The 26,283-nt window shown below is 38.8% G+C and overlaps 1 protein-coding gene across 4 annotated transcripts in view; it reads left to right on the top strand.

Annotated features, from left to right (window-relative positions):
• Positions 1-127: 127 nt before the first annotated feature.
• The window catches only part of SCG5 (secretogranin V), a 29,309-nt gene continuing 3,153 nt past the window's right edge, over positions 128-26,283 (top strand). Inside the window, exons 1-5 of one of the 4 annotated variants that reach the window (XM_068684314.1) lie at positions 128-365; positions 1,325-1,557; positions 16,320-16,469; positions 19,520-19,632; positions 24,122-24,175. In XM_068684314.1, coding sequence (XP_068540415.1) covers positions 328-365; positions 1,325-1,557; positions 16,320-16,469; positions 19,520-19,632; positions 24,122-24,175 — 588 coding nt within the window. In that variant the 5' untranslated portion in view covers positions 128-327. The other 3 variants (XM_068684315.1, XM_068684316.1, XM_068684313.1) reach the window with 3 other exon arrangements.

Here is a 26,283-nt window from a genome sequence, read left to right as displayed (position 1 = left end):
GCTGCAGATGGTGTTTGCGATGTGCTTAACCTGGCGCCCTGCGCCCGGAGCATTTTGCTGTGCTGTTGCCTTGCAGCCCCGTGATGCTCCAGCATCCCTTTTATCCAGGGAAGGGAAATCTCAGCGGGAAGCCGGGCACAGCGCCGGCGATAAGCTTTTTCACATCCCTCCAGCACAGTCAATCCACCAGCAGCTTCCAGCTTATTTTTAGCCGATACTGGAGATCTTCCATAGGGCATCTCCATCCGAGCTTTGTGCCGTTTTTTGTGCCCCCACCCAGCGCCAGGTGCCGGGGAGGCGGGCGGGGGCCGGGGCTGCAAACGGAGGATGCGCGGCCGCGGAGCCGCGCCGGGATCGGGAGGGAGGTGAGTGCGGCTCGGCTCGGCTCGGCTCGGCTGGCGGCCTGCGGGCAGCAGCTGTCCCTGCCCGGGCTGGGAAAAGGTGAGGGGCCGTGAGCGGGACCCCCCCGGCGGCTGCCCGAGCCCGGAGGTGCAGAGCGCTGCGCTGGAGCCCTGCACAGGCGCGAAGCGAAACAGTCCCGGCGTGGCTTTTTTTCGTCCATTTTTGCCTCAAAGTCATTTTCAGGTGCCTTGTGCTGGCTGCAGGGAGGAGGAGGAGGAGGAGGATGGGGGGCTCCGTGTGCCAAGGGATGGGGAGATGCGCGGTTGCGCTGGCAAAGGAGCGCTCAGAACAAAACGCTCTGATTGCAATTCCGCCCGAGACAACAGCAGGATTGTTGTGGTGGTGCTGATTTTATTGTTTGGGTTTTGTGCCTCGTAAAGCTACCCACTGCAGCCGCTTGGTGAAAGGTATTCGAAGAAGACAAATGAAACCTCTTTGCTCCTGGTGATGCGTGCGAGACATGGAGCTCCTTGTCCTGAGGCAGAGACAAAAGCGGGATGCAGGCTGTTCGGCTGTCCCTAGCGCTTCGGTTAGGGGCAGTGCGAGGAGACACGGCTCCCAGCTGCAGAAAGCTTTGCGCCGAGCCCAGGGCTCTGCACAAGAGCATAACAAGCGTACGGGGGTGGGGAGCGGGATGCTCGGTACACGAAGCCGCGGATCCATCTTGTCTGCAGTGGCTGGGTAAGGAACGGTACAGGGAGACGCGAATTAGGAAACTGATTTTGGCAATTCACTTTTCTTTTAGAGGGGAAGACCCTCTCCCTTCTGTTTCCCTCTGGCCTCACAGATTTTTTTTCCATCTGGCCTCACTGTGGTAGTGAGCCATGATGTGCAATGGTGGGATCAGAAGAGGTGTTTCCAGCACATATGACAGACTTGTTTTCCACTTCCATATATAATCATATTATTTTCTTTATCACAGGCTACAAGCGGCTACCAGAATGACACCCATCATGCTTTGTAACGTGATGTTCATGCTGGCATTTGGATGGGCTTCAGCTTTCAGCCACAGCCCCAGGACCCCGGACAGGGTTTCTGAAGCAGACATTCAGAGGCTTCTCCACGGGGTCATGGAGCAGCTGGGTATCGCCAGACCCCGTGTAGAATATCCAGCACACCAGGCTATGAACCTAGTTGGTCCACAGAGCATTGAAGGTAGCAAATTTCTGCTTTGAATAATGGTGATTTATTGATTTACTTTTGTATCTTTTGGTAATAATTATTGTCTTGCATATGTGTATATGCAGAATATCCTGAACTTAAAATCACAGGTTTCTTCACCCTGTTGTTGTCCAACCGTCATCAATCTTTTACTTTCCTTAAAGTGATGGTTTTAACAGAAGAAATAGTGTTGTTGTTGTTGTTTGTTTTTTGTTTTCTTTACAGGCTTTGCAGAAAAAAATACATTGTCTTAATAGTATCTGGCCTCTAGTATCTCAAAACAATTATTTACAAAAAATTACCCCCGTATTGTGTATAAATATATCCTATATATTTTTCACATGAAATAGATGTTAACTGTAGAACCCACATCTCACAGATTTTTGGAAACATTTGTGGACTGGAAGAGACCCACCATTTGCGGTGTCATACAAGATAAAATAAAGGGAGAAACCTCATGGGGGTGGACGAGTTCCTACTTTCCCCAGAAGTCTGTTTTGCCCTGGGGAAAGGACCAGTGATGTGGTGCACAGGGCTGTGGGTGGCGTGGAGCCCCAAGCTCCAGCTACAGGAGTCAGAAAGACAGAGTTTCTCTCCTCCTTGCAACCAGCAGTCACAAATCAAGACTATGCTGCTCTGATGAATACAAAGGACTCAGGTTCATTTTTTTGGCCAGCATTTCTAGTCTCAGTGGAAGTAAAGTTTCCTTGGAATCAGTCTGTTATAACAATGCAAACCATCTGAAATATCTGGCTCAAATGTTAGGGTATTGGGATAATATTGCAAAATGCATTGCTATTTGTATCGTAATAAACTGGCTTTATTTGGGGATTACAGCAAAAGGTTGAAGGTATGCAACTCAGAACATTATGGTTAACATTCAGGCATCAAAACAGAACAGAAAACCTCAGCCCTTCTCTGTCTCGCCTTTAAGCCAGTTTGCATAGCGTAGCAAATAGCTTGAAAGTTTACAGCAAGGCTGTGTTCCTTGTTTTCTTCACATTCAGATCTTACGACTGTCCTAGACGAAGAGATAAAATTGCCCTAGTGAAGATGAAGAAGAGGACTAAAACTGAATATGCATCTCCACCAGATAATTGCAGACCTAAGTTTATATATTTTCTAAAGAAGCTTTCATCATCGTCTGCTTTTCTGCAAACATATGTGCAAAAGAGAGAGAGTAAGCTTAGAGAGTAAAATTTGGTCCATGCCCTTCCCTCTTTTACTCCTTTATCAATGTTGATATGTAGAGAAATTGGGACAGACTGGTAGTTCTGGTAATTTTCTGATAATTTTACTCTCCATCATCCTCTTTTCCTCATTTTTTGTTTTGTTTTGTTTTGTTTTGTTTTTACCCTAGAAGTATAAGAAGTAGCAAATTTCTGACCCCTGAGGTTTTGTGTGTATACACATATATTTTTATTTTTTGAAAAGCGGATGAGTTGTGTTTGACTGTTATGAAAAGTAAATATAGACCTAAGATAAATATTTCATCTCAGCTGTTTGCCATTACTCTTTAATTACAGTGTTAGCAAAAACAGATTAAGACTCTCTTCTCTTAAGTATTAAAACTTTTCTGGTACCTGTGAAAATATAATAATATTAGTCATCCACACAATCTACCACAAAAAGGAGGTTGCACAACCCATTTTTTATTTAATTTTTTCTTCCTTTTTAAAATTTAAATAACGATACTCCTTTTCTGTATATATAACAATAAAACTGAAAGGCAACCAATCTAATTTTTTTATTATATTTAACTTTCTACTTTTGATGAGATGAGAAATACTTTCAAAAGAAGATTCAATTGTAGATGTTTAACAGCTTATTGAGAAATCTTTGCAAAAGCAGAGATGAATGACAGCAATCTGTATAGAAACAGACATGCAAATCCAGCCTTCATGTCAAACATTTCATGAACTCTTCTGTGGTAAGCTTTTCAGATAGTAATCTCTTGCTCTTTCTTCGGTTTCTTGTGGTGATATATGTCTATTTCTATACAGTTATATAGATATCTGATGAAATACCTGATTAGAAACTTCAGCTTAAGAAAAATAATACTTTTGAATGTTTTGAAAGTGTTGGTTCCAGTTAATATGATCTTATGGCATCAAACATAACATTTTCTTATCCTGCCTTTTTAAAAAGTGCATAGAGCTCACCAAATTTTCACTGTGTTTCTTTTAAAATGTAGACCATGTATGACAGGAAAGCTAATCCAACAAAGCCAGCATTTCATTCCCTACCAGCGATTTTAAATATTACATTACGAAACACTTTAGAATTAACAGCACTCTATTTTATCCTCTTTGTATATTTATTTTTGTATAATTGCAGCAAAAATTACATGGCGGTTTTGACTTTCCATTAGGTGTCTACTTTGGAAACAGAACTGCTAAAATGGCATGGTAAGACACATTCAAAATAGCCTAGTTTTGCAAGAGATGTGTAATACTTCCACATACGGTATCTGTCTGAAAAGCTGCAGTTGTGGCTGCTTTCCCTGCTGTCTGCCCACTAATCTGTTATTGCCAGGAGACTGACATTCCTGACCTCTGAGCTGCTCCCTTCAGCCAGCGTTTTCTAACCAAAACAAAGTAGGAAATGGATTAAAGCAAGGGCCTTGTCCCTTGGTGAGGAAGGCTCCCATGAGCTGTTGCCCCATTACAGGCAGAGGAAGCGTAGTGATTGGTGCAATAATAATATTGTGACCTTTTTGAACTGGCTTTTTTGGATTGGTGTAGGGTGTTGTTTTTGTTTGTTTTTGTTTTTTGATGTCATATACAAATATGAGGCAAAATTCCATCACACGATTTAGAAGCAGAATTTGCCCAGAGAAGGCACTCCAGTCTCTGTTCTGCTGAACAGAACTTGCAGGACTTTGTGGAATAAGGTTTCTGACAGTGCTGAGCTCTTAGATTTCACCCGTGCATCAGATGCCCCTCGGCCAACATACAAGGACTTGAACTGAGAAGCAGCAGCACAAGAAGCGGTAGCAGGGGGTGTGATGTTTAAGCCAAAAAGCCTGAGCACAGGTGTTGGCTGACACATTGTCTATGGATTGGCAGAGAGAGGACTTGCAATTAATATTCCCAGTGGTACATGTATAAACAGTAAACAATTTATGCTTGAGCTACAGAAAAAAAATAACTGCACATGTTTTTAGATGACATCAGCTCTTATTCTTGGGGATTCACATGTGGACTTTCCTCAGTGTGCAGTTACACAATCATCACTGGCCAATAATTGTGTATGCAAGTGCTTTTAAAAATCTATGATATAATAGAAAACTAAGAGGGAAGGAAGGGCAGAAAGATACGGGCAGAAGTACTACAAACTCAAAAACAAAGGTCAATGGGAGTTTTCGCTTCAGATCAAGAGGGGAGGCAGGGACTGGAGTATATCACAGCAAAACAGGAGTTTCATGCTAAATGCTGTCAGTACCAAAGTGATAATTCACCAAATACTCTCATGAGGTGCTCTCTTTCTTGGGAATTTTTGCCCAAAAGTTGGGGAGAGTAGAAATGTGTATGAAACTCATTACCTGTCAGAAATTCTGAGCTGCCAGGAGTGTTGATGTCTGTCCATTTTTCACTCCATAGTTTGCAGTGACCAATGTGGGCAGCTAAAGCGTGCTTCATCCCATCCCAGCATCATTATCACCAACCCACGGACCATTCTGGAATGCAAATATTTCTCATCTCGATCATGTCTTGCACCTCAGAATAATAATTTAAAAAGTCACAGTTTAACTATTCAATACATTTATTATGTTCCTACAGAAAACTGTTTGGATCATGTTTTTCCTGATAAAATGGTTTTTTTGGACATTGCTCCACCAACTGTAGTGTAGACCTGAAGCTGAGTTGATAAGTGTGGCTGCCATCACCTTCAATAAAACCAGGATTACAAAAGATTTTCGAAAGGCCACGGTTTCACCAATTACATGTATACTTTTGCAAATGAGGTGCTGCCAGGGAAAAAATAAGTTGTGTAGCTTTGGAATTTGGAAAAATATTTAAGCTGCCATAATAAGCTGCCACAAGTTTATGCTAACTGCCTTATTATAATGCAATCTTCTGAATGATAATCACAATAACCTTTTCCAGCTGAATAAGATCTTAATTTTATACATAAAAATACTATCGCTGCTAGTTCATAAACAGATTTCCTAATTATGGCCATTTTCCAACTGTGTTATCTACATTTTTTCCACTGTTAATCATCATATTTTGACTTTAAAACACTAAAAAACAGGTCGGATATGTTTCAAGGAACTATATATGGTCTTTCCTTTCCTTTCTACCTCTTCCCCCAAAATAAAGGTTAGGGCTTACTTGGCAGTAGTCAGTAAAGTCAGAAGCTTGCTATGTACCAAAGGCAACTAGAAGATGCACATTTCAGAAAATACATTTGTCAGCATGCTCTCTTTCCTGACTGACCAGATCAATTTCTTAATGATGGACAAAAAAAAAAAAACAAACCAAACCAAAACAAAACAAAAAAACAGACAACTAAACAAAAAAGCACCAAACACATACAGCTTGTTATTTAAAACATGAAGTTACTGTCTTTTATGTTGAAATCTGGTAATACCAGTCTACTTTTTTCTCCTTCCTTTATGTCTGTCCATTTACCTGTTATCTCAGGTGAATCTGCTAAAATAGGAGTAGAGTCTAACAGATGCCTGACAGCAATTTCTTGTCAGATTAAACTCTGTGCACTCTAGTCTGCCTATCACCGAAGGAGACTGAAGGTCCTGAGGACGATGGGAGTGAGCGGTGGCTTTCACCTCCCAGGGGCCGTACTGGCTACTAAGGCGACATCAGTCCTCATCTGCTGCTGGAGCTCTCTGAGCTGAGTAGAAGCAGTTTTCAGGATAAATATGTCACAAAAATGTGAATTAGAAAAAGATGCACTGGAGTGGCTTACCAGTGCTGCAGAGAGGAGGAAGAAATACGTAAAAACAACATATAATTTTTTAAAATGAGAATCTGTGTTTCTGTAGTTACTGTTTTGGTTTCTTACTGCATGAGCACCACTATGATATATTCAGGTTTCCTACTAAGAATAACAGGGCTGCGTCTATGTTAACAGCACAAAATAATAGGATATATGTCTTCAGCTTTTCAAAAACAGGTGCTTTTTTCTGCCTGTCAGAGAGTTCAGAAAGTAAGAGACTATGTGATTTTTTCTTTCTTTCCTTGCATATTTATAAATTTAGCCAATATTTAGTGTTTTTGAGGGGCAGAAGGGATGGAGAGGTGAATCGTGTGTGGTTCCAGTGCCCAGATTAGCAACATCTCTCGCAGGCACTGGGGGGCACCAGTAGCCCAGCGCGGGCAGTTCAGAGTGCTTCAGAATGGTAAAAGCAAAATCTTTTACTTTCGCAAATATTGTCTGCTTACATTTTCGTTTCCTCCTGTACAATTCAACATGACAGAAAGCTTCTCAGTTGATTTTTTGTTGTTGGCTTTGGCTTGGTTTGGCTGTTATGTTTTTATTTCTTAAAAAGCATCCAAACAAAATTATAGTTGTCAGAGGTGCTGGCATGACAGCTGAGAGGCTAAAGGTTTCGATCTGCAGAAGAGTCCTAATGTTGTCAACCTCAGTGAAAATACTCAATAATGTCTCTTTAATCCTGATCTTTTGTAGGAATAAAAAAAAATACAGTGTCTCTTCGGGAATGAGCAAGGCTTTTCAGCCTCCTGCAGAGACTTCTTACAGCTGCTGAGGAAAGGCTGGGTTTCATTTAGTTATTTAGAAAGGAAATATATACTTGTTTCTCATTTTAGGAAAAAAAATAAATAAATTAAAAAAAAAAAGTTAGTTCGTTTTTGCCTGAATGAGATGATAAAACTCAAGGAGCCTGGAAAGTTTTGTTGATATCTTCACTAAGAACTAATGACTTATCAGCACAGACTACATACAAATGTGCCTTGCATAAAATGTACATTATGAGAAAAACATGCAGAATATTCACATATTACATTTTCCAAATAAGATGGGCTGAATTGCCTTGCTGTCTGCTCTGTAACACGTCTACAAGGCTGCTACTTTCTTCCCACAAAAATGGTTCAATCCTCTTGTTGCTTGTGAATGAACCTGGTGAAACTAAGACAAAAATGACTGACCACTGCACTCGTTTGCTGTTGGGCTACTGTGTGCTATGCCTGTGCCCCAGCACATTTGCACGTCCTTGGGTGACTGGAAGCAATATCCACTGACAGAGGCAGGGGAACAGAACATCTGAGGGTCAGCAAGCATGACGATGGTGTGGCGGCATCCCCTCTGTTCTCATTTACATCTCCTGTGCCAGCATCTGGGGGTAGCAGCATAGGAGTCACTGAGCTGGCACTGTGCCGCTGGGCTGGGGCAGACCTCCCACAGCCAATTTTGCTGCTTCGGGGCCACTTTGTAGTGTCAATTTGGTGCACAGAGACCACACAATGGTTTGGGATTTGGATTATTGTATCTGTTCTATAGAGAAAGTCCTGCTGCAGTTAAAACATACAGTTACATTCACAGTGGGACTGCTTTTGCTGAAGCACACATGACTTTAATCAAACACTGTGTTATGGGCCTGACATTTAACAAAGAAAATCAAACCCCAACATCACTCTACTAGTCTGTAGTCTCTGCTTTCAGGGTTGGTTTTGGTTTGGTTTTCAAATTAATGAAAAAGCCTAACAAATATTATTTCAAAATTTAATATGGGCATCTTGGATTTGCGACATAAACTGAAAATGGTAAAGCTGTACTTTTTATATATAAATATGGTAGACATCTGGATTTGTATAGATCTTATTAAAAATATTTAACATTGTCTTTGCATTTATTCCAGAATTATAAAGTCAGATACAGCCAGAAATAGAGTATCAGGAGGTGGTGCATGTCTTAAGAGAAGCAATTTAAGATGTTAATTCCTGCATTTAAAAGCTAGGAGCCAAATTACAGTGGTGCTTTATAGCGGGTTTTCTTCATCTGAAATTGCACATAAAATAGTTTATACCTATATATCCATAAACAGAAGAATAACAAGATTTGAACCGTGTTTTTTTTTTGTTTGTTTGTTTGTTTTTAAATTATGTGTGTATGCAGTCTCCTCTTTTTGTGGTGGCAGGAGGGGGTTCAGGTGTCACTGCTGTAGAGAACCAAGAAGATAAAGTAACCCCAGCTCCTGAAATTTCCCACTAACTTTGTGAGCAGCTGTTGTGCAATACAGACCTCTGCTGCTATTTGCAAAGCTATCTCTGAAAGTTGCTACCAAAGGAGAAATCAGTTTGAGATGGGGCCCTTTTGTGGAAGAAAGGTGGCAGGCAGGTCGGCAGGAATTAGAAGTAGATTCTCATATACCTAAAGGTAATTAATCAATTAGAATGGGATTAAGCAAATGTTTATATCCAATATTGTATTTTTGTGCATGTTAGTTGAGGGAAATAAACTGAAAAGGGAGGCAAGAAATCTGAGGAGGAGGTGGAATATGTTAGCTTCTGTATTGTCTGTTGCTTTACAGTACTACTGTTTTCTAGTGTTGGCAGATGGTATGCAGAAATTTAATACAAAATTGTAAAATTTTATCTAGCAATGAAATATGCTCCATAAGTATTTAAAAATCTGCCAGTGAAGATTGGCCAAATTATGATGAGCTCGTGTTTTCTAAGATTTTTTCCCTGCTTGTCTTTCACAAGCATAAAATAAGTCCTTGGGTGCATTTATTAGGATTTATACCTTATTGCAATTGTTCTCACAGTCATGTGCATTTTCCCTGCTCCCATCTGGATTTTAAATTAACTTGCAGTAAGGAAAGATTCCTTAATTTATTTGGTTCTATGAAAAGATATTTTAAAAGTCTAGACAAAGAGGAGATTCTTGCTTTTCTTGATTGTGGTGTAGTGTGCAGAAGATAGGATCTCTGGCATGCTCCAGAGGTTTCCAGAACTATTCTCTTTGTGTTTCCCGTTGTGAATGCTTTCAGCAGTGCCCTCACAGCTGCTTTGGGAATGAATGAGAGGAGGAATGTTCTCAGCTGCTGAGCGGGAGAGAGAAACAAACCAGCTTCTCCCCTTGGGATGCTGGAGTGCATCAGGTTATCCAGCCTGGGTCCCTATCATAGATCGAAGAGCAGTTTGGCCTGGTCTTACCTGACCCTTGTGTCTCCATTGGGTGTCAGTGCTTGTACTCAAGTGCAGGAAAACCTGCATCTTGACTCAGGCTGTGCTGGGGGAATTAGTGAAGAGCAAGGCCTCTGTATCTGTGGTTGTGAGGCTGTACAGCTCACCAAAGCAGAGACTTAGGAAACCTGTAACCTCACACTGCTGCTGTTGATGATATGATCATTTCTGGGAATTAGAAAACCTATGCTGGTTGCACTTGCCAGAGTTCGCAGTTGTTAAGCAAAGCTTTGAAATGCTTCTGGTGAAGAACCAGCTGGGACTTTGTGCCATCTGCATGAAAAATAGAATTGAAGTGGATATGAATGTGAAACAAGCATGAAAACTTCATAAAGTTCAGTGGAACAGAGGATAGAAAACATGGTCCTGTTCTAGGTAAATCAGTTGCTTCTGTGCTTCCCATTGTAGGATCCAGAGGCATATTTTGCTGTATGTTGGTAGTGATGGATCTTTTGGACTTCTCACAGACCCATGTCAATGCCAGTGAATAAAGTGCTCTACTCCTTAGCTGGCACATCTGCATTTACAGGATGGGAATAGTGTCGCATACCTTGTGAGATAACGTAGGTCATCTGCTTTCTTCTGTTGTCTGTTTTCACAAAGCCGTGTGCTGCACACATCGTCATTAGATCACACCTTATATGCCAGGAACAGGCATATGTTTCTTGCTGGACATGCTTTTCCTTGACCCTGCAGGTGCACAGTAGCTGGAAGTCAATGTGGCAAAGGCTGCTAATTGCCGTAGGCTGCACTTTGTAAAAAGGCTGAGCTTATCTACACAGTGAAGTGAGAAAGCTTTCTACTCAGGCTGAAGGCAAATTAATATAGCCATTACAGAACTGCTGAACAAAAGGAGACAGAAGAGATTGCTTTGGTGCTCTGTCAGCAAGTGAACTGCTAGATATTTTTATTGTGTTTGCAATTTGAATAATGAATAATAATGGCATATAAGCTACTGTTATAAATTCTTTGTGAGAGAGGCATGGGCGTTGTTTGGTCCCAGCCATTTCACAATAAAAGCGTTTTGCATCATAAATATCTGTACTGTTTGTAATTAAAATATGGGATAAAACTGAATCATCCACTGAAAACAAGGTCAGTAATTGTATGATGTGTGTGCTAAAGCTTTACAAAATACATTGAGAGGAATTTGTCCCTCTGCAGAGAAAAGGAAAATTAATGTTTACAGTTTAAAGAAACTTTATGCCATTAAGAGGAGAGGAAGCTGACTCTGGAATCTGGGATGCTTTTTTATGTGCAGTTGTAGTTTGCTTGGGTTTCCCCAGGCATGCTCTTAAATGGCTAAGGAAGCTGGCTAGATTTGCTTTTTTCCATTCTTGGTTCTCTTGTGCACTTTCTCCTTCCCTGTTCTCTTATTTATCAGCTTCTGTGGAATAAATAAATGTTATTGTTTCTAATTTCTTCTGTGCCGCTCATTTCCTGACCTTGATTGATCTCAGCAACAAAGAGTAGTACTTTAAGATGAAACTAGCTGAAAACTCAGAGGGGGAAATGCAGTAAAGTTTCCAATTATGTTAGAAAGGGTAAGAAAAATTAAAATGCATTTCTTGCTTTTTTTTTTTTTTTTTTTTTTTTTTTACATTCATGATATTTTGGACAGTTTGAATTAATCAAATTGCATTGTGGGGACTCTTGCAGATAACAAATGAAATGAAAAAGGTTAGTGGCTGATGTCCCATTTTAAGGTACAGAAGTATCAGAAAGCATACTGATGAACTTGCCTTTGATTAGGAATTAGACATTACTTTTGAATGCAGCAGTGACACAGCAAAGGTAGATAGGGCAGGATGACTGGTGTCGGAATTGCAGTATGGTATGGAAAGCTGTCACGATGAAAGGAAAAAGCTGTTCCTGGATCAGAGAGGACACACTGGAAAAGGTGTTGAAGATTTTCACCAGTTACAAGAACTAATAGTCTAGATTAACAAAACATTTTGAAAAGAAGTAAAGATGGTATCGAATCTCTGATTAACATCTATTTAAATTTAATGAATTAACTTACAGCAGAGAAATAATATACCATACAGATCTTGGAGACCAGCCTGGGATGCTGCCTGCTAGAGTTCTTCAGGCAGTTAAGTTTGCTTTGCATGCCTGGCGAAATTCAAGGCAGCTGCAAAGAGCTGCCAGAGGAGTCTCCCCATGTGAAGAATTCCTCTCCAGCATCACATTTCCTTGTCTATCATTTCCTGTACTGGTCATCATGTGAGGGAAAATGGCAAAAAGGGTGCATGTCAGACAGATTCTTGGTACACTTCATCTCAAGCTGGCAATGGCTCCCTGGGGAACCTTACACAAGTGGGATAAGGTATACCAGTCTTCCCTTGCAGCTCATACTTGGCGTTTGTACAGCTCAAGATGGATTGAAAGAAGTGCACTTCTCATGTGGGAGGACTCTTCCCCCACATGTCTGGGAGGGCTTGGGCACTTTAGGAATCTAAATGCTTCATGATATTTAAGAGTAAAAAGGTGAAAACTAGAATAGCAATCATAACTCTGATAATAAAGGGCTTTAATTTGGGACTTGTTTACTCACAGCTGACACAATCTGTTCTATTTTGTTCTTCTGTGCTAAGATTGGCCAAAGAACCTCTTTTCTGAATTTTTTAATGGGGTAACCTTATCTACACAATGAAGCAGGAAACTATTCTACTCAGACTGAAAAGGAAACATGTCCCGTTATTTGTCTTGAAATGTTTTACAAAAGTTTTACATTTTTTTGAAGATCAGTTCTTTCTGGCCTTATTGAAATGACTTTCAGGGGGTAGTGGTGGCTGGTTGTATTAAATAAGAAGGATTATTTCTGAGAGCAGATGTCTTTCAGTTGTACTTTGTGCCACTAACAGATGAGTAGCAGCAACCAGAACTTCAGCTTTTCCATCAGATCTGTTTTATCAGGGGAAATATTCAATACTGGCAGGAGACTAGTTGCTCTCTGTCCTTCCTTTTCTCCCTTTTTCCCTTTTCCCTTTTTGTTTTTTTTTTTTCCCACTTCTAAGAACAGAGTGGTTTTGTTGTCCTCCGAGCCACAGAGACAGTATTATTGCTACAGAGAAATGAGCTAAAATGTGTACTTTAAATTTTTAGTCATTCCAAGTATCTCTAATTGAGATGATAGTAGCAGTTGGTGAGATAATTAAAGACTTTTTCAGGATTATATGAATGTGGGGAGCAATTGATCCATTTCTTCTTTTCCACTCTACTACAGTTCATGACCAGTACCAGAACATGGCTACGTATATGCATATGTTTCAAATGAAATCCAAAGCTTAGTTATGACAATACAGACCTCAGTCCAAAAGACCTAAACTTCTAGTTTATCCTATAGGGAAGTAAAATAACCACATGCTTACACAGATATCCCACACATGAAAGGGAGCTGATTATTTTTGTTTTACTTTTTCTGCTAGTACGTACTGCACAAAGCCAGTTCATACAAGAAGCAAGCAGAGAGGAGAAAAACATACAGCTATCTAGCCCACCCTTTCTCAGTACAGGACTGTTCTTTGTACCGTCCCTCTGGATTTCTCTAGTCCAGTTTCAAACAATACAACAATGGTGTCTCTCATGCTATGCTTGGATAGGAAATTACAAAAAATTCCTCAATATTTAGTCTTCTTGTCATTTTACTTCAGTCTCGTCCTCAAGGTTTGGTAGAGACCCATTTTGTGCTATTTTTTACATGGCAGTGTGTATGTTTGTGTTACAATATTTTGACTTGGTAGCTGCCATATATTAATCCTAATATGTTGCTTAATATCAATAACATTACAATACCAAAACTAATGCAGTTAGTGAATAACTGTACATAATACTCACATTTGGTATATTAATAGCATTTCATTTTTATTATTGCAGTCTTGATTGAATGGACTATTTATCACAGCTTATAAGGAATGGTCTTTGCTAACACTATTAAGTCACTCAAGCGTGCTAAATTGTGGCACCAGAGCAGGTGCTATTGTATCCAGTTCTTTTGGAAAGAAAGGAAAAACCCTTAAATGATCCTGAACATTTATACCTAAAGGAAACAATCTTTTATATTAATATAAAAAGATTGTTTTGTACTCAGTCAAAAGAATTCTTGGCAGTCAGTTTAAACTTGCCTGTATATATAGCACGCTGGAGCCTGCTAAGTACCTCTGTTTTCTTTATGGATGAAGCCTTGGTGCCAAGAGGTCTGCACCACATGCAAGTGTAGATACGCTTGTATCTGATGGATTGTCCCATAGTGAACCACATTGTATACAGGATGTTCAAACATGTATTGATTATGTGGTTCTTTAGTTTACAGCAGAATTATAATCTGATGCTTTAAAGTACATATATGCAATCAATCTTCATGTGAAGGATCTCAGTGCAAAAGTATTTTATGCTGTATATTAGATATTTGAATAATACCATTAGAAAAAAAATGTATATTATACATTTTTAATGTATCTCCGTAGCATTATTGTGAATTTATACAGTTCTTTCAAGCATCATCTTTGTGTTGACTATGAACTGTAAATGTATAATAAAGTTCATAGTGTGTGTAACTATTTTCAGGTTTTAGTACCACATCTCATAGTCAGCTACATGAGCTACAAACCTCATATAACACAGTTACAAAGTTTTTATAGGACTACGTTTATGTTTGTTACATATCTGTAAAACTTTCCTTCAACATTGCATTATAGAATAAGAAATCTGTATTTGAGGGGAAAAATTACATTTTGATTAGATTTTAGTCCGTCATGCAAATAAAATTTAAATATATATGCTTAAAGACTAAGTTGCTTCTGGTACTATGGTGCCAACTTCCAACTGCTTATTTGTGAAATACGGAAAACTTGACAGAAATACTACTTCTAAGTGTAGAAACAGATACAAAATTTCTTAAGACTGACTTATGTTAGCAATTTTTGAGAGGGATTATGTTAGTTTACAATGCCTAGCTGCATAAAAAATGCAGCTTATGCTGGTAATATTTATTTGTAATTCAGGACAGGAGTACTTGAACGATTCTTCTGGAGCAGCTTGTGCATTTTCAGAAACTTTATTCCAATCTTTTGGAGCTATGATAATTACATAAATTGAAAATAAGACTTTGTTGATAAGATGATGATCATGTTATTTACCTAAACAGTTTTATCTGCATTCACTCTTTAACTCATATTTTTCCATCACTCAAATTCCTTTTCCTCTCATTCACTGGTAGTGGAATCTCTCAATGGACATTACATTTTTAGTCCTCACTATATACTGTTTTAAAAATGTTGTGCTGTCACACAACCATCTCAGTACTCAAATATACATTAGCTGTTGCTGCAGTATGTGTGGTGTTTGCTTTATGGCAGGACAAAGAGCATACTTGAAACTAAGTTTTCATTGGTCTAAAATTCAAAAAAATGCTGTATTCTTCGAAGTACTTAGAAAACTCCTCAAGCAGCTGGGTTTTAGCATTTAGATGCATTTGGCCAGTAATGCATGCACAAAATATAAAATACAAAACAAAAAAAATATATCTCTATATTCTTTTCTACAATTATGTATGTGCCCTTGAGACCCTGATTATCAGAGGTGAGGAGCCCAAGGCTGAGGTGCATGGGAGAAGGAAGGAGAGCCACAGCCTGCTCTCCCTTCCCCAGTCCCACTGGCTGCAGCATGCCTGTTGTGTTGCACTTGCCCAGGAGCAGGAAACACCTCTGCCTGCCCTGCCTGGCAGGGTTACGGAGAGCTGCTGCACTACCACAGGGCTGCGCGCTGCCATTGTGACCTGACAGTCACGGTGCCCTGTGTCCTGCAGGACAGGTATGAAAGCTTGAATCTAATACTGAGCTAGTAGGCAAAGGTGTAAAAGTCACTGAATGTGATGTTTTGTACCAAAATGACTGCAATGTAGGTGTACGTGCACAAGAATGCCTTGTATACGTCCAGTGTATGGACTCTTAATCACTTTTCACTGTTAGTGCAGGAAACTCAAATTTGCATTTAGGAAACAGTTTGATTTTAAAGTCATTTTTCTGGCTGTATATACCAAATTTGATATGGTGTATTGAATCCCTTCACATGACTGAATTTATTAAAGTATAAATAATATGCAAGGCTGTAAACATAGTATTATTTCCTTTTACATTGTCATTAATGTAGCATGATGATATCTTGCCACATCTTCTTCAGTTATTACTTGCTTCAGTGAACAATAACATCATCAGTGAGTGAAGATTGTATAGTAAATATTTTAAGTTCCGTTACTGACTCATGTTTATTTGTTTTTGCATTTTCTTACCTATAAATTATATAGTTAATAATAATTAAAAAGGGGGGGAGGGGGAGAGGGAAAGAAACCCTGAGATTAATAAGCAGCCACCTTTGTTTCCTAGTTTAATTTCTTGTTACCTGTTATTTGATTTAGGTCACATGGTGATATTTTTAAAAGAGACTTTTGAAATCTAAATTGGATCTGTCTCTGTAAAAATTATATGTATTTTTAAAACCTAAATCTGGATTACTTAGAGAAACTAAAGCATTTATACTTTTCATCTTGTAAAAAAGCTGTGTATAAATCTTCTTTGCTAGGTGGTGCACATGAAGGTCTCCAGCACTTGGGTCCTTATGGCAATATCCCAAACATTGTGGCTGAGCTGACAGGAGATAATATACCAAAGGATTTCAGTGAAGATCAAGGATATCCTGACCCCCCAAATCCCTGTCCTATTGGAAAAACAGGTAATTCTGCTGCAGCCTTCGTACCTCTGCATTTACTGTGCTACTGAGTCTTCCAGTGATGTGCTAAACAGTACAACAGTTGATCACTGATGTGTGTTTCCTGTCTTTCTGTACCCTGGGAGAAGAACTGTAGAGCAATCAGTTGTTTTATATTAGATTTTATTTTTATATATATATATATAAATATATGTACCTTATATATATATATATATATATATATATATATATATATCTGCACCTTCTCTGTTGCTATATGTCTGCTAGAGAAGGTGAGATGGAAGAAATCATCTTGACCTTGGAGTAGAAGTTGGTGAGTTTTGTGATAGAATCTTGTTCCTGAGGGAGTTCATTTTTAGGCTGGCCCCTGAAAAAAAAAAAAAAAAAAAAAAAAGTTATTGTTCTATACAGATGAGGTTTACCCTTATTTTGGAGACTTTCATTGTGCCAAGAGGAATGAAACTGTCTGCCCTGATCTCCAACCCAGACCATGAGTCAATATTTAAGATACCTTGGCTCTCATCCATGTGGCTTTATAGCTCACTGAGGGTGCATCCGCGCCAAGAAATGGAGAACTATGTGGACGTACCCCAACTCATTACAAGCAAGCTAGCTCCAGCAGAGTAGCAGTGCAGCTGGGGAGAGTGGGAGTGGTGGTATACCTGAGACACCTAGCGCGTCCCTCATTTGGTCGGACCAGTGTGTTTCCTAAGCCATGCACATGGCTAGTGCTCAGTGGTCTCTAAAGCAGCACTACATGTGCATGATATAGACATACCCTAAGGAAATAGATCTTTTTTCCTGTTACTTGAGCCAAGGAATGATTTCCAGTACAGAAAATAGTAGTAAAATACCCATTGGCTGCCTTGGATGCTGGAACTCGGAATGGGAATGAGCACTCTTTTTTTTCTGTCGCTTTTTATTTGTGAGCTAAGAGATCCTTTCAAAATCTTTTCTCTTCAGTCTTCATTTATGTTCTTTGGTAATGCAAAACAGTTGTCCACATTTTTATTTAAAAATATTCTAACTAGCTTAGAACTGATTTAAAAAATTGTCGTGAGAAGCTTTGCAAACAGTGTTTTTACATTGCATTCAAAACATCATATAATAAAAGAAATCCAAATAGCCATCCACACTGATTTCTATTACAGCCTGTTTGGTGATAATGGCTGCATCACTTCTGAAGTAGTCTCATCTTCCATTTGTTCAATATAGCTGCATCTGACAGGTTGCAAATGATGTTTTCTCACACACAAAAGCACATAGACTTTTTATCTGCTTTGCTTGTCCAGAAAACTTCTGTAAGTGATTAAATAAATAAAAACCTGGCATCCAGAGAAATGACTTTGAAAATCCCTTTAATTTTTCTTTCTTGGGTGAAATAAAAGTTGTTATCTAGACCAGTACAGTCAGATATGAGCATGGGGAGAATTCCTCGAGAAGTGCTGCCTGCTCAGATAAACTCTGCCATAGGTACGCTGAGAGTGAAGATAGCATCTACTAGGATTAGAGTAAAATGTTTTTCAGAGCCTTAAATGGAAATTCAAGTGGTGACTGTTAAAACTGTATTATGCATACAAATTACCGGAGGCCTTCCTCAATCAGGTCTGTGGATTTGCTTAATGGAAAACAATTTTTCCAGTCACTGTCTACATATGCACATTCCACAGCAGGAATACATAAGCCTCGAGCACTTGAGTTTGAAGACTTTTTGATTAGCAGTCGCAGAGGGCACACATATGTCCAGCTTCTCTTTGTGTTTTCTACCCAAAGTCATAGACATAGACAATGTGAGGAGGTCAACCACATTTCTGTTGTCACCTACTACTCTCCTGAGATGGCCTTGTCCCTGCTGAGACTGAAATAAATTTTAAGTGCTCCTAGTTAAAAAGAATATTAGTTTAAGTGCACAGAAACTAAGTGCGTAGTTTCTGTCTGTTAACTAGCATGGTTACTTTTCCCACTTCTTACATCTTTTTCTTCCTAAAGAGAAAAGAAAGAAAATGGGATCCACTGGAATAAACCTCCTTAGGTCATTTATTAATTCATTTTTATGTTAGGTCTTTACTGTTTCCCACATCTAAAGGAAAAAAATGATCCACCTATAAAGTTTTGTACAAGATGATCACACAAGGATGGAAGGGAAGGTCCAGTGTTCCTTCTGTAGCGTCTGTCTTCTGGTGGATGCAGCTGCTTGCTGCCCAGTGTCATGCCGTGTGTGCTGGCATCTCCTTGGGTATGTCTGTGAGCAACAGGGATTGCAAGTGCATGATGCTGGCAATGAAAAGAGAGCTCCAGGAGCAAAACTCTATCCAAAGAGCTAATCTGGCCTCAAGTTCCTGAATTGTTGTTTAATCTAAAGGTCACTTATTTTGGTAAAAAGTCCATAAGCAGACTTTTTAAAAAGATATTATCCTTGACATGACAATGTCTGCAAAGCCATCCATTGTGATAAAAGAGATTTCTACACTCATCAGATTAGTATCAATCTGCACAAATACCCTTAGCTTCTGCCACATTGCATTTTTAAGGGAATGTATGATGTGTAAACAAATTTAATCTATTTTTAACAAAATAGCAAACCAGAAATGGAGCCCCACAAATAGCTAATTAGTGAAGGAAATTCTGCCTTTGCTTACAGACTCATTTTACCATGAGCTTCAAAAGTATTGTTTAAACAATTTCTATCACTTCCTGAGGGCATTTAAAAATGAAAATAAGATCCCTTCCAAATCAGTGTAACAAGCAGTTCTATGTAAAATTAATCTCAATCACTGCTTTAAAAGAAAAACAAAAAGGAGATGGGAGAGCTTGGAAAATAAATTTTGTTAGTTTTGGAGTTTCAATAAATTGTGGGGTTCTTCAAGAAATATGGATCCTGACAAACTCCTTGCAAAAGATAAAAAAATAAAATAAAATTGTATTTCCAGTTATCCAGTTCTTTATATGCTTTTTTAAATTGCAAAACTACATTTTAAAAGTTTGCTTCTAAAAGTGGATATCTGTGTTTTAAAGCTACTAAGGACTCACTGCTTTCTAACATGCCTTTGTAGTCAATGATGGGTGTCTAGAAAACACCCCCGACACAGCGGAGTTCAGCAGGGAATACCAGCTGCACCAGCACCTTTTTGATCCAGAGCATGACTATCCCAATGTGGGCAAGTGGGTGAGTTGATATTCTTGATATGTTGATATTCTTGCTGCTTGTGAACCTGAGTTTCATCTGCTGCTGCCTCGGGTACTACAGAGTCACAAGGAGAATACTGGGCTCATTGCTGATAGAATTATCACCCTAAAGGAAGCCTCTTAAAAAGATGAACTTGCCCTTAAAAATACAGAAATAGCGGCTAAGAGAAATGATCGATGAAAAGCCCATAAAAGCAGAAAATAGAAACCCCTGTCTCATTATGTCCCAAAGCATGACAACTATGTATGTGCGTGATAAATGCAGCAAACCACATTTCAAAATGCGGTGCGCCTGTAGCCAAAATCGGCTCAGCTTGTTAGTTATCATGAGGCTCCAGAACATAAGTGGGTTCCTGGGCAGAGCCTGGTGCAAACCAGACTGGGGCGGGTAAGCAGTGCGGGAGGGGGCAGTTTGCCTTTGTGCTGTTGTTTCCCCCTTCCACTGCTTTTGGCTTGCATGGGAGCAGAGCATCAGTAGGCTCTATTGGAGCTATTTTATAGTATTTTTTTAAAAAACTATTTTATACATTGCATATAATAAATACAGCGAGATACACTAAGGGTAAAAATCTTGCTTTACACATACAAGGACTTTAATAACTCCAGCTAGACTATTTCTTCAGGCTAGAGGCTCCAAAGAAAGCTCTGCCGCTTAATCTTAGATTACATCAGTTAAATGTCCGATCCCAAATCCATCTTCAGGCGCCAGGAAAACAATAACAATGATCATAATTTATGCTGCTAGAGCAAATCATGAAATCTCATTATACATTGTTACAGCACTTTACTTAAGATTGCCCTAAACCCGTGCTCTCTAAGCGTATATCGACAAATAGACATGTTTGGCAGCCTCTTCTCCGGCTGTAATTGTGAGACAATGATTCATCGTTCATGATCAAACCAATGTAAGATTTATAGTCTTAATTACTTATGTGAGTGCTAAATTTCTACAGACAATCATGCCAAAAATCCAAATTTTGGAAACCCCTGTTGCATTCTAAGTAATTACCATCAAAGGTTTTCATTTTAAAAACACCAGATGGTGAACTTTATTATTTATGCCAGATAATGCTGTTAGTTTTCTTATTATTTAAAAGTAATTTACTTTCATAATGCCACTTTGAAGACTATAATAACACTTCTGCAAATCTTTGGCCTACAGCATTATTTCAGAATCAATGTACATACTGTGTTGTCATCAGCAACACACATAGTTAACAAATGGTAGGTAATCCTTAGCGAATACTGGCCTTTTTTCATTTCTCCATCCATCACTTTTAATTTAGGGAATAAACTACTCACACGTGGATTAAAAGAGATTGTTAGGTCCCAAACAGTAATCATATCTAGCTTCAGCAGAGCCAAGTCCCAATCTTTTTAATCAGAGATGAAACAGCTGGTAATGTACATGAGTAAATGTTCTGCCGAGATCCAGGAGTATTGCCCTGACTGCCTCCTCACTGTATATTACTACACATTAAAAAGATTGGGAAATACAGTGGTATCCATTTTTATGGCTGCTTTTGTTATTTTTCCTTTGCCAGAAAAAAAAATGAGAGCTGAAAAGCACTCTAAAAATTAGCTATCTGAGACTTTATAACGGAGAAAGAAAGTCAATCAGATCTTTCTCTTAGGTCACTTACTGTCATCTGGGCGAGGTCAGGCATAAATGAGCATCCCAGGGGGGTCAGGGGTTAAAAAGAGAAAGTTCAGCTTTGTTTTCTTAAACCAGTATCAGTACAAATAGTAAATTAAAAGCAACGATGTTTTTCAACAACACTTTTTTCTACTGAAATAGTGAATAGCATTTCACTCTCAGGGTAGAAATAATGCCAGTTGTGCTTATCAGCTAGAGAGGAGGGATCAAATTCAGTAGAAAGAAATGCAAATGGGAAGCAAGGAGGAAAACATACCACAAGACTGATCTCCTTGTTAAAAGAAGCTGCCATCTCTGGCTTTCTAATTTTACTGAAATCCTGAAACTAGTCACTTACAGATTTCATTTTATTCCAACTTCAGTTATAATGAGCAGTGTTAAGTGCATCTCGCTTTGCCAACTGACATTTTAAAATATCTGGCTGGCAATGGTGGTTATTATTAATGGTGAGTTCAGTAGGTTTGGTACCCATCTTCAGTTTCAGACAATAGATACAGGTTATTGAACTCAATGTAGTACGCTTGATGTAATAGCAATTATCATGCTTGATATTCTTGATGGACTGCAAATTGACTAACGCAGGAATAAAAAAGCCCTCTTGAAAGTGTGCAACCTTGGTAATGCAATTTTCCTTTTCACTTTTGCTTAATAATTGTGCAAGCCCACATTACAGAGCTGCTGATCATTACTGACCTAAACAAGTTTCAGTGACCTCTGAAAGACTGAAGGGTAAACCTTTCTGGCATTGGTTGCAATCATTTTAGTTCCTGAGTTCTTCTGCCCAAATCCCAACCTCCAAGTACCTGGTGGGTGCAAGGGAAGCTCCAGGAGCAAGAGGGAAGCAGTGGTTCCTCGTGCCACTGCTGTTCCTGCAGTCCTGAGGCCCTGCAATGTGCCAGGAGTTCCCCTTCACTCTCCTCCCAAAGCAACATCTCCTCATCAGGCGTGCAGCTCATCTCCAGCTGAGGCTCATTTTTAGCTGGGGAAGCTCTGTGCCTCCACGCCTAAGAAGCCCCAGGCGCATGGTGAGAACAGCGAGTGCTTCACAGGCAAAATTCAGCAGCCGATGAGCTCAGGGCCTTACGCCACGGCACAAATTTCCAGAGCTGTGGTTCGCCATTCATGCACACCCGTAGATCATGCTCCATAACCCCATTTGCTTTGCACTGCATGCAGTGCTTAAAAGTAGTAGTTACGGTCTTAATGCATTCCCAAACAGACAAGGCAAATATGACCTTCCTGAGCAGGAACACTTCAATTGCAAGGAATTTTCCAGAGGGACAGGAATGTTAGCTTCGGTAGTCATGAAATTGTTCTTATTTCAGCGACATTATTTTTCCTCTCATGAAAAGTATAGCCATATAGTTTATGAAGAGAGGCTTCAGTGGCACTTTGTTACTACAGAGAATAATTTACACGTTTTTTTTAAATGTTAAATTTACGTTTTCCCTAAGTGAGTTTGCACAAATGACTAACCAAGAATGTCTCTCTTGGCCAACTTCATCTCTGTTCCCTTTTGGCACAGTTCAGATAAAATAACTGAGGTTGGGCAAGAGATAGGCCTTGCGAATTTTGGGCTTAATGAACATGAGAAGTACAAACCAGACAATTTTGGCAGATGTCATTGTAACACTTGAAAATGTTTGTTTTTTCTCATATCAAGGCTGTGCAGAGGGTAGAAGTGTTTTGGTGAATTTGTCTCGCGCTAGAATTACACTTTCTATTTATATAATCAACGTTAGGTCAGTTGTTTATAGCAGAATTAATGGCTTTGTTTATACAGTGTTCTGCTTTTATACATCTAATTCTTCTTTCCTTCCATTTTCAGGTTAGGGTCTTGTTTTGTTTTTCTGTATAATACAGAACTGAAACAAAATGTGTTGAGCATGTGTGTGTTATTCCAGACTTTATTAGAACTCACTACTTGTATGAAATATAACAATATGTGGATGCACTCATATAAACCATGGTCAGAGGGTTTTTTTTTGTGTGTGTGTGTGTTTTTTTTCTTTTTTTTTCTTTTTTTTTCTTTTTTTTCTTTTTTTTCTTTTTTTTTTTTTTTTTTCTCATCATCATAACTTTCCTTTCTGCCAAGATGTTTTTGGCAGTTTTTAAAAGGTTCACCATTAAAAATGTTATGGACCAAATGGTTTTTAGAAACTTTATTGAGGGCACTACTTAAACAAAGGAAGAATTGGCGCTGAACTCATTTCAGCAGAACTTTGCACTGTAAAGTGTTGATATCTGAAAGGGAATAAGCAAAGACAACAAAACAGTAGGAATCACACTGACTATAGTTTTTAAAATTCATTAGAAAATCCCTTGTAAAAGAAATATTTTTGCTTCTGTTCTTGTCACCTCAAATCTATAGAAAGATGTATCAGAGATAGAACTTCTCTCCCTCCCCCTCCCCATTTTTTTCCTTTTTTTCTCTTTTATTTTTCTTCTTTTTTTTTTTTTTTTAACGTATATGTATTTTTACTATGTATGTGGGACATTATGTGGGACTTCCAACCTATATCATTATACAAGCATGTACTTAGTGTGCTTATGCATTAAGCTCAAAGATACAGTGCAACACAGTGGAAAATTACTGGCTTTTTAGTTGTTGATGAGACTGACTGCTCCTGAAGAACTGCAAATGTTTATCTGGATATTTCTGCTAACATTCTGGATATATTTATCTTTCCTGTAAAACTACACACCCATCTAAACTTGCTTATGAATTGTTCATATGCTAATATTTAATAGGAAGAGTAGTATTTTTAAAAGAGTGTAATGAGTTTGATGGCTATGTTTTTTCCCCTTCCAGAGCAAGAATTTACTCTTTGAGAAGATGAATGGTGGTCCAAAAAGAAGAAAGAGGGTAACTATCAGAATAATTTATAGTCCCTCTATCATCTACAGAGCTAATAAGAACTAAAATCATACTGCTGAAAAAGAAAGTTAGCCTAATGCATCCATGTTATACCTTAGGTAATGCCTGAAGTCAGGGAGTGTCTGTGATAAGCTACTACAGCAGGCTCCGTGACTGTCACTGAGTACAAGATGTAATTCACTAAAGCCTGTTGCATTCTGAAGATGCACTTCAATGCAGAGCATTTGTTGACAAACTTTGTATTATCTGTGGTGATCCTGATTCCATGAAACCATCTGAAATTATTCAGATTTCTTTAAAACAAAATAAAAATTTTCCTATTAAATGTATCAGTAAAACTAATTACCACTACCCATACGTGTCAGTATGCGTTTGGGTGTAAACGACAGCAGAATTGGTCCTTAAGCCTATGAAATTCAACTAACTTGCACACTGCAAAGCAGCTCAGAATTAAACTCCTAGCTCTGTGTCCCACTTGCTGGGCAGACAAGGATGAATGGGTTGTTACCTTGCTGGCCCTTACACTGAGGAGATACACACACCACAGAGAATTTTTGCACAGTTCGTGTCACTATATTCTCTTGTTTTTCAGTAGCATCAGCTTGTCATTTATCACTTTCAGACAGAGTAGCAGTCTTTAGCTTTGCTGCTGGTATATTTTTTTACAAGAAGAAAACGAGGCTTTACATGAAGAAGCCTAGCTCTCTGCCAAAAAAAAAAAAAAAAACAACAAAAAAAAAGTAGCTTTGTAAAATATGACAGCACAATTTATACTGTAAATGAAGTAAACTTGAGTTGAAATAACTGAAGCATAAGTGAAGGTGATTTATTTATTTATTTATTTGTCTGTTTAACTCTCAAACCTAAAGTTCTTTCCAGAAAGGGAAAAGTCAGCTGATTTCTTACTGATTCACACATAACTGGTAATAAACCCTGGTCGATTATAGGTAATGACTTATATTCAGCTTAGTGTCTGCCTTCCATTTCCATTTGATTTTCAAGTTACATAAAAGAAAATGAAAAAGTGTGGACATACTATATTTGGTCTCAAGTAAGTAAATTTTACTCTGGAAAGATAAATACAGAACACCATTAGAACACTCATTAGAATACTACGTTAAAGTATGAGTAGTGAGATAGATACATAAGAAGAAATAGTACATATACACATTTTCTGTTCATGTGCTGAGTGATGTAATCAAATATAAGGCAACTAATGGCTGTAGAGACATGATAGACCCTGCGGGCAGGAATAGCCCAGAATTTAGGAGGTGAAAGTGTCAGTTTCTTTCTTTGCAGCAGATTTTTTTTTCTTCTTAGCATGGGTGTATCATTTAGGTGTGAATTTAACATCACTTAAATTATCTGACTGTTTTGAGAGTAATACTGTAGTGGTTGCTAATGCTGTAATAAACTATTTGGAATTGTCACTGTATCAACAACAGGATAAGCTAGAGATGACAGCAGTGGAATGGTGTCTTTTTTCCAGATACCAAAAAGCCCATCTGACACCCTCTTACCTGCTGTGCTCCCTGTCACTCCTCTGTGCCCTTCTACACCGAAGGAATTTACTGAGGACAGTTGCTGGCAACAAATTGCTCTTTTGGGTCAGGACATCCCAGTGTTAGATTAGAGCACATCTCCAAAAGTCCCATGTCTGGGGATTTTTGGGCTGTCCATGGAAAGGAAGGGCACTGTACAATGCTATAGCATAACCATCAAAAGGGGTCTATGGGATTATACAAAACCTAAGTATTTGTGCATAAATGTATGTTTATATAGATGTATATAAATATACATCTGCACACACAGGCATATATATACATACGCAGCACTTATAGCAAAGATATGTATTTACTATTTGCCACTGTGTTAAACTTTGCAGCATTTGCAGTGGAAGACAAGGAGGTGTACGGGGACCTCTAATTTAACTAGTGATTCTCACTTTGTTGAATTTCTATGTATGAGCACTGTCCATAATCTAATACCCTGAATATGACAGGAGTTCTGTAACAGAGTCACACTGTACACAGCTCTGAGACTACAGCAAAGGTATTCCTGAACCACATTGCTTTGAATTCTACACAGCTGTATGG

This window comes from Anas acuta, chromosome 5 (genome assembly GCF_963932015.1).
Source record: "Anas acuta chromosome 5, bAnaAcu1.1, whole genome shotgun sequence".
NCBI lineage: Eukaryota > Metazoa > Chordata > Aves > Anseriformes > Anatidae > Anas > Anas acuta.
Note: the sequence above shows the minus strand (reverse complement) of the source record. Positions and strands in the feature narration are given on the sequence as shown.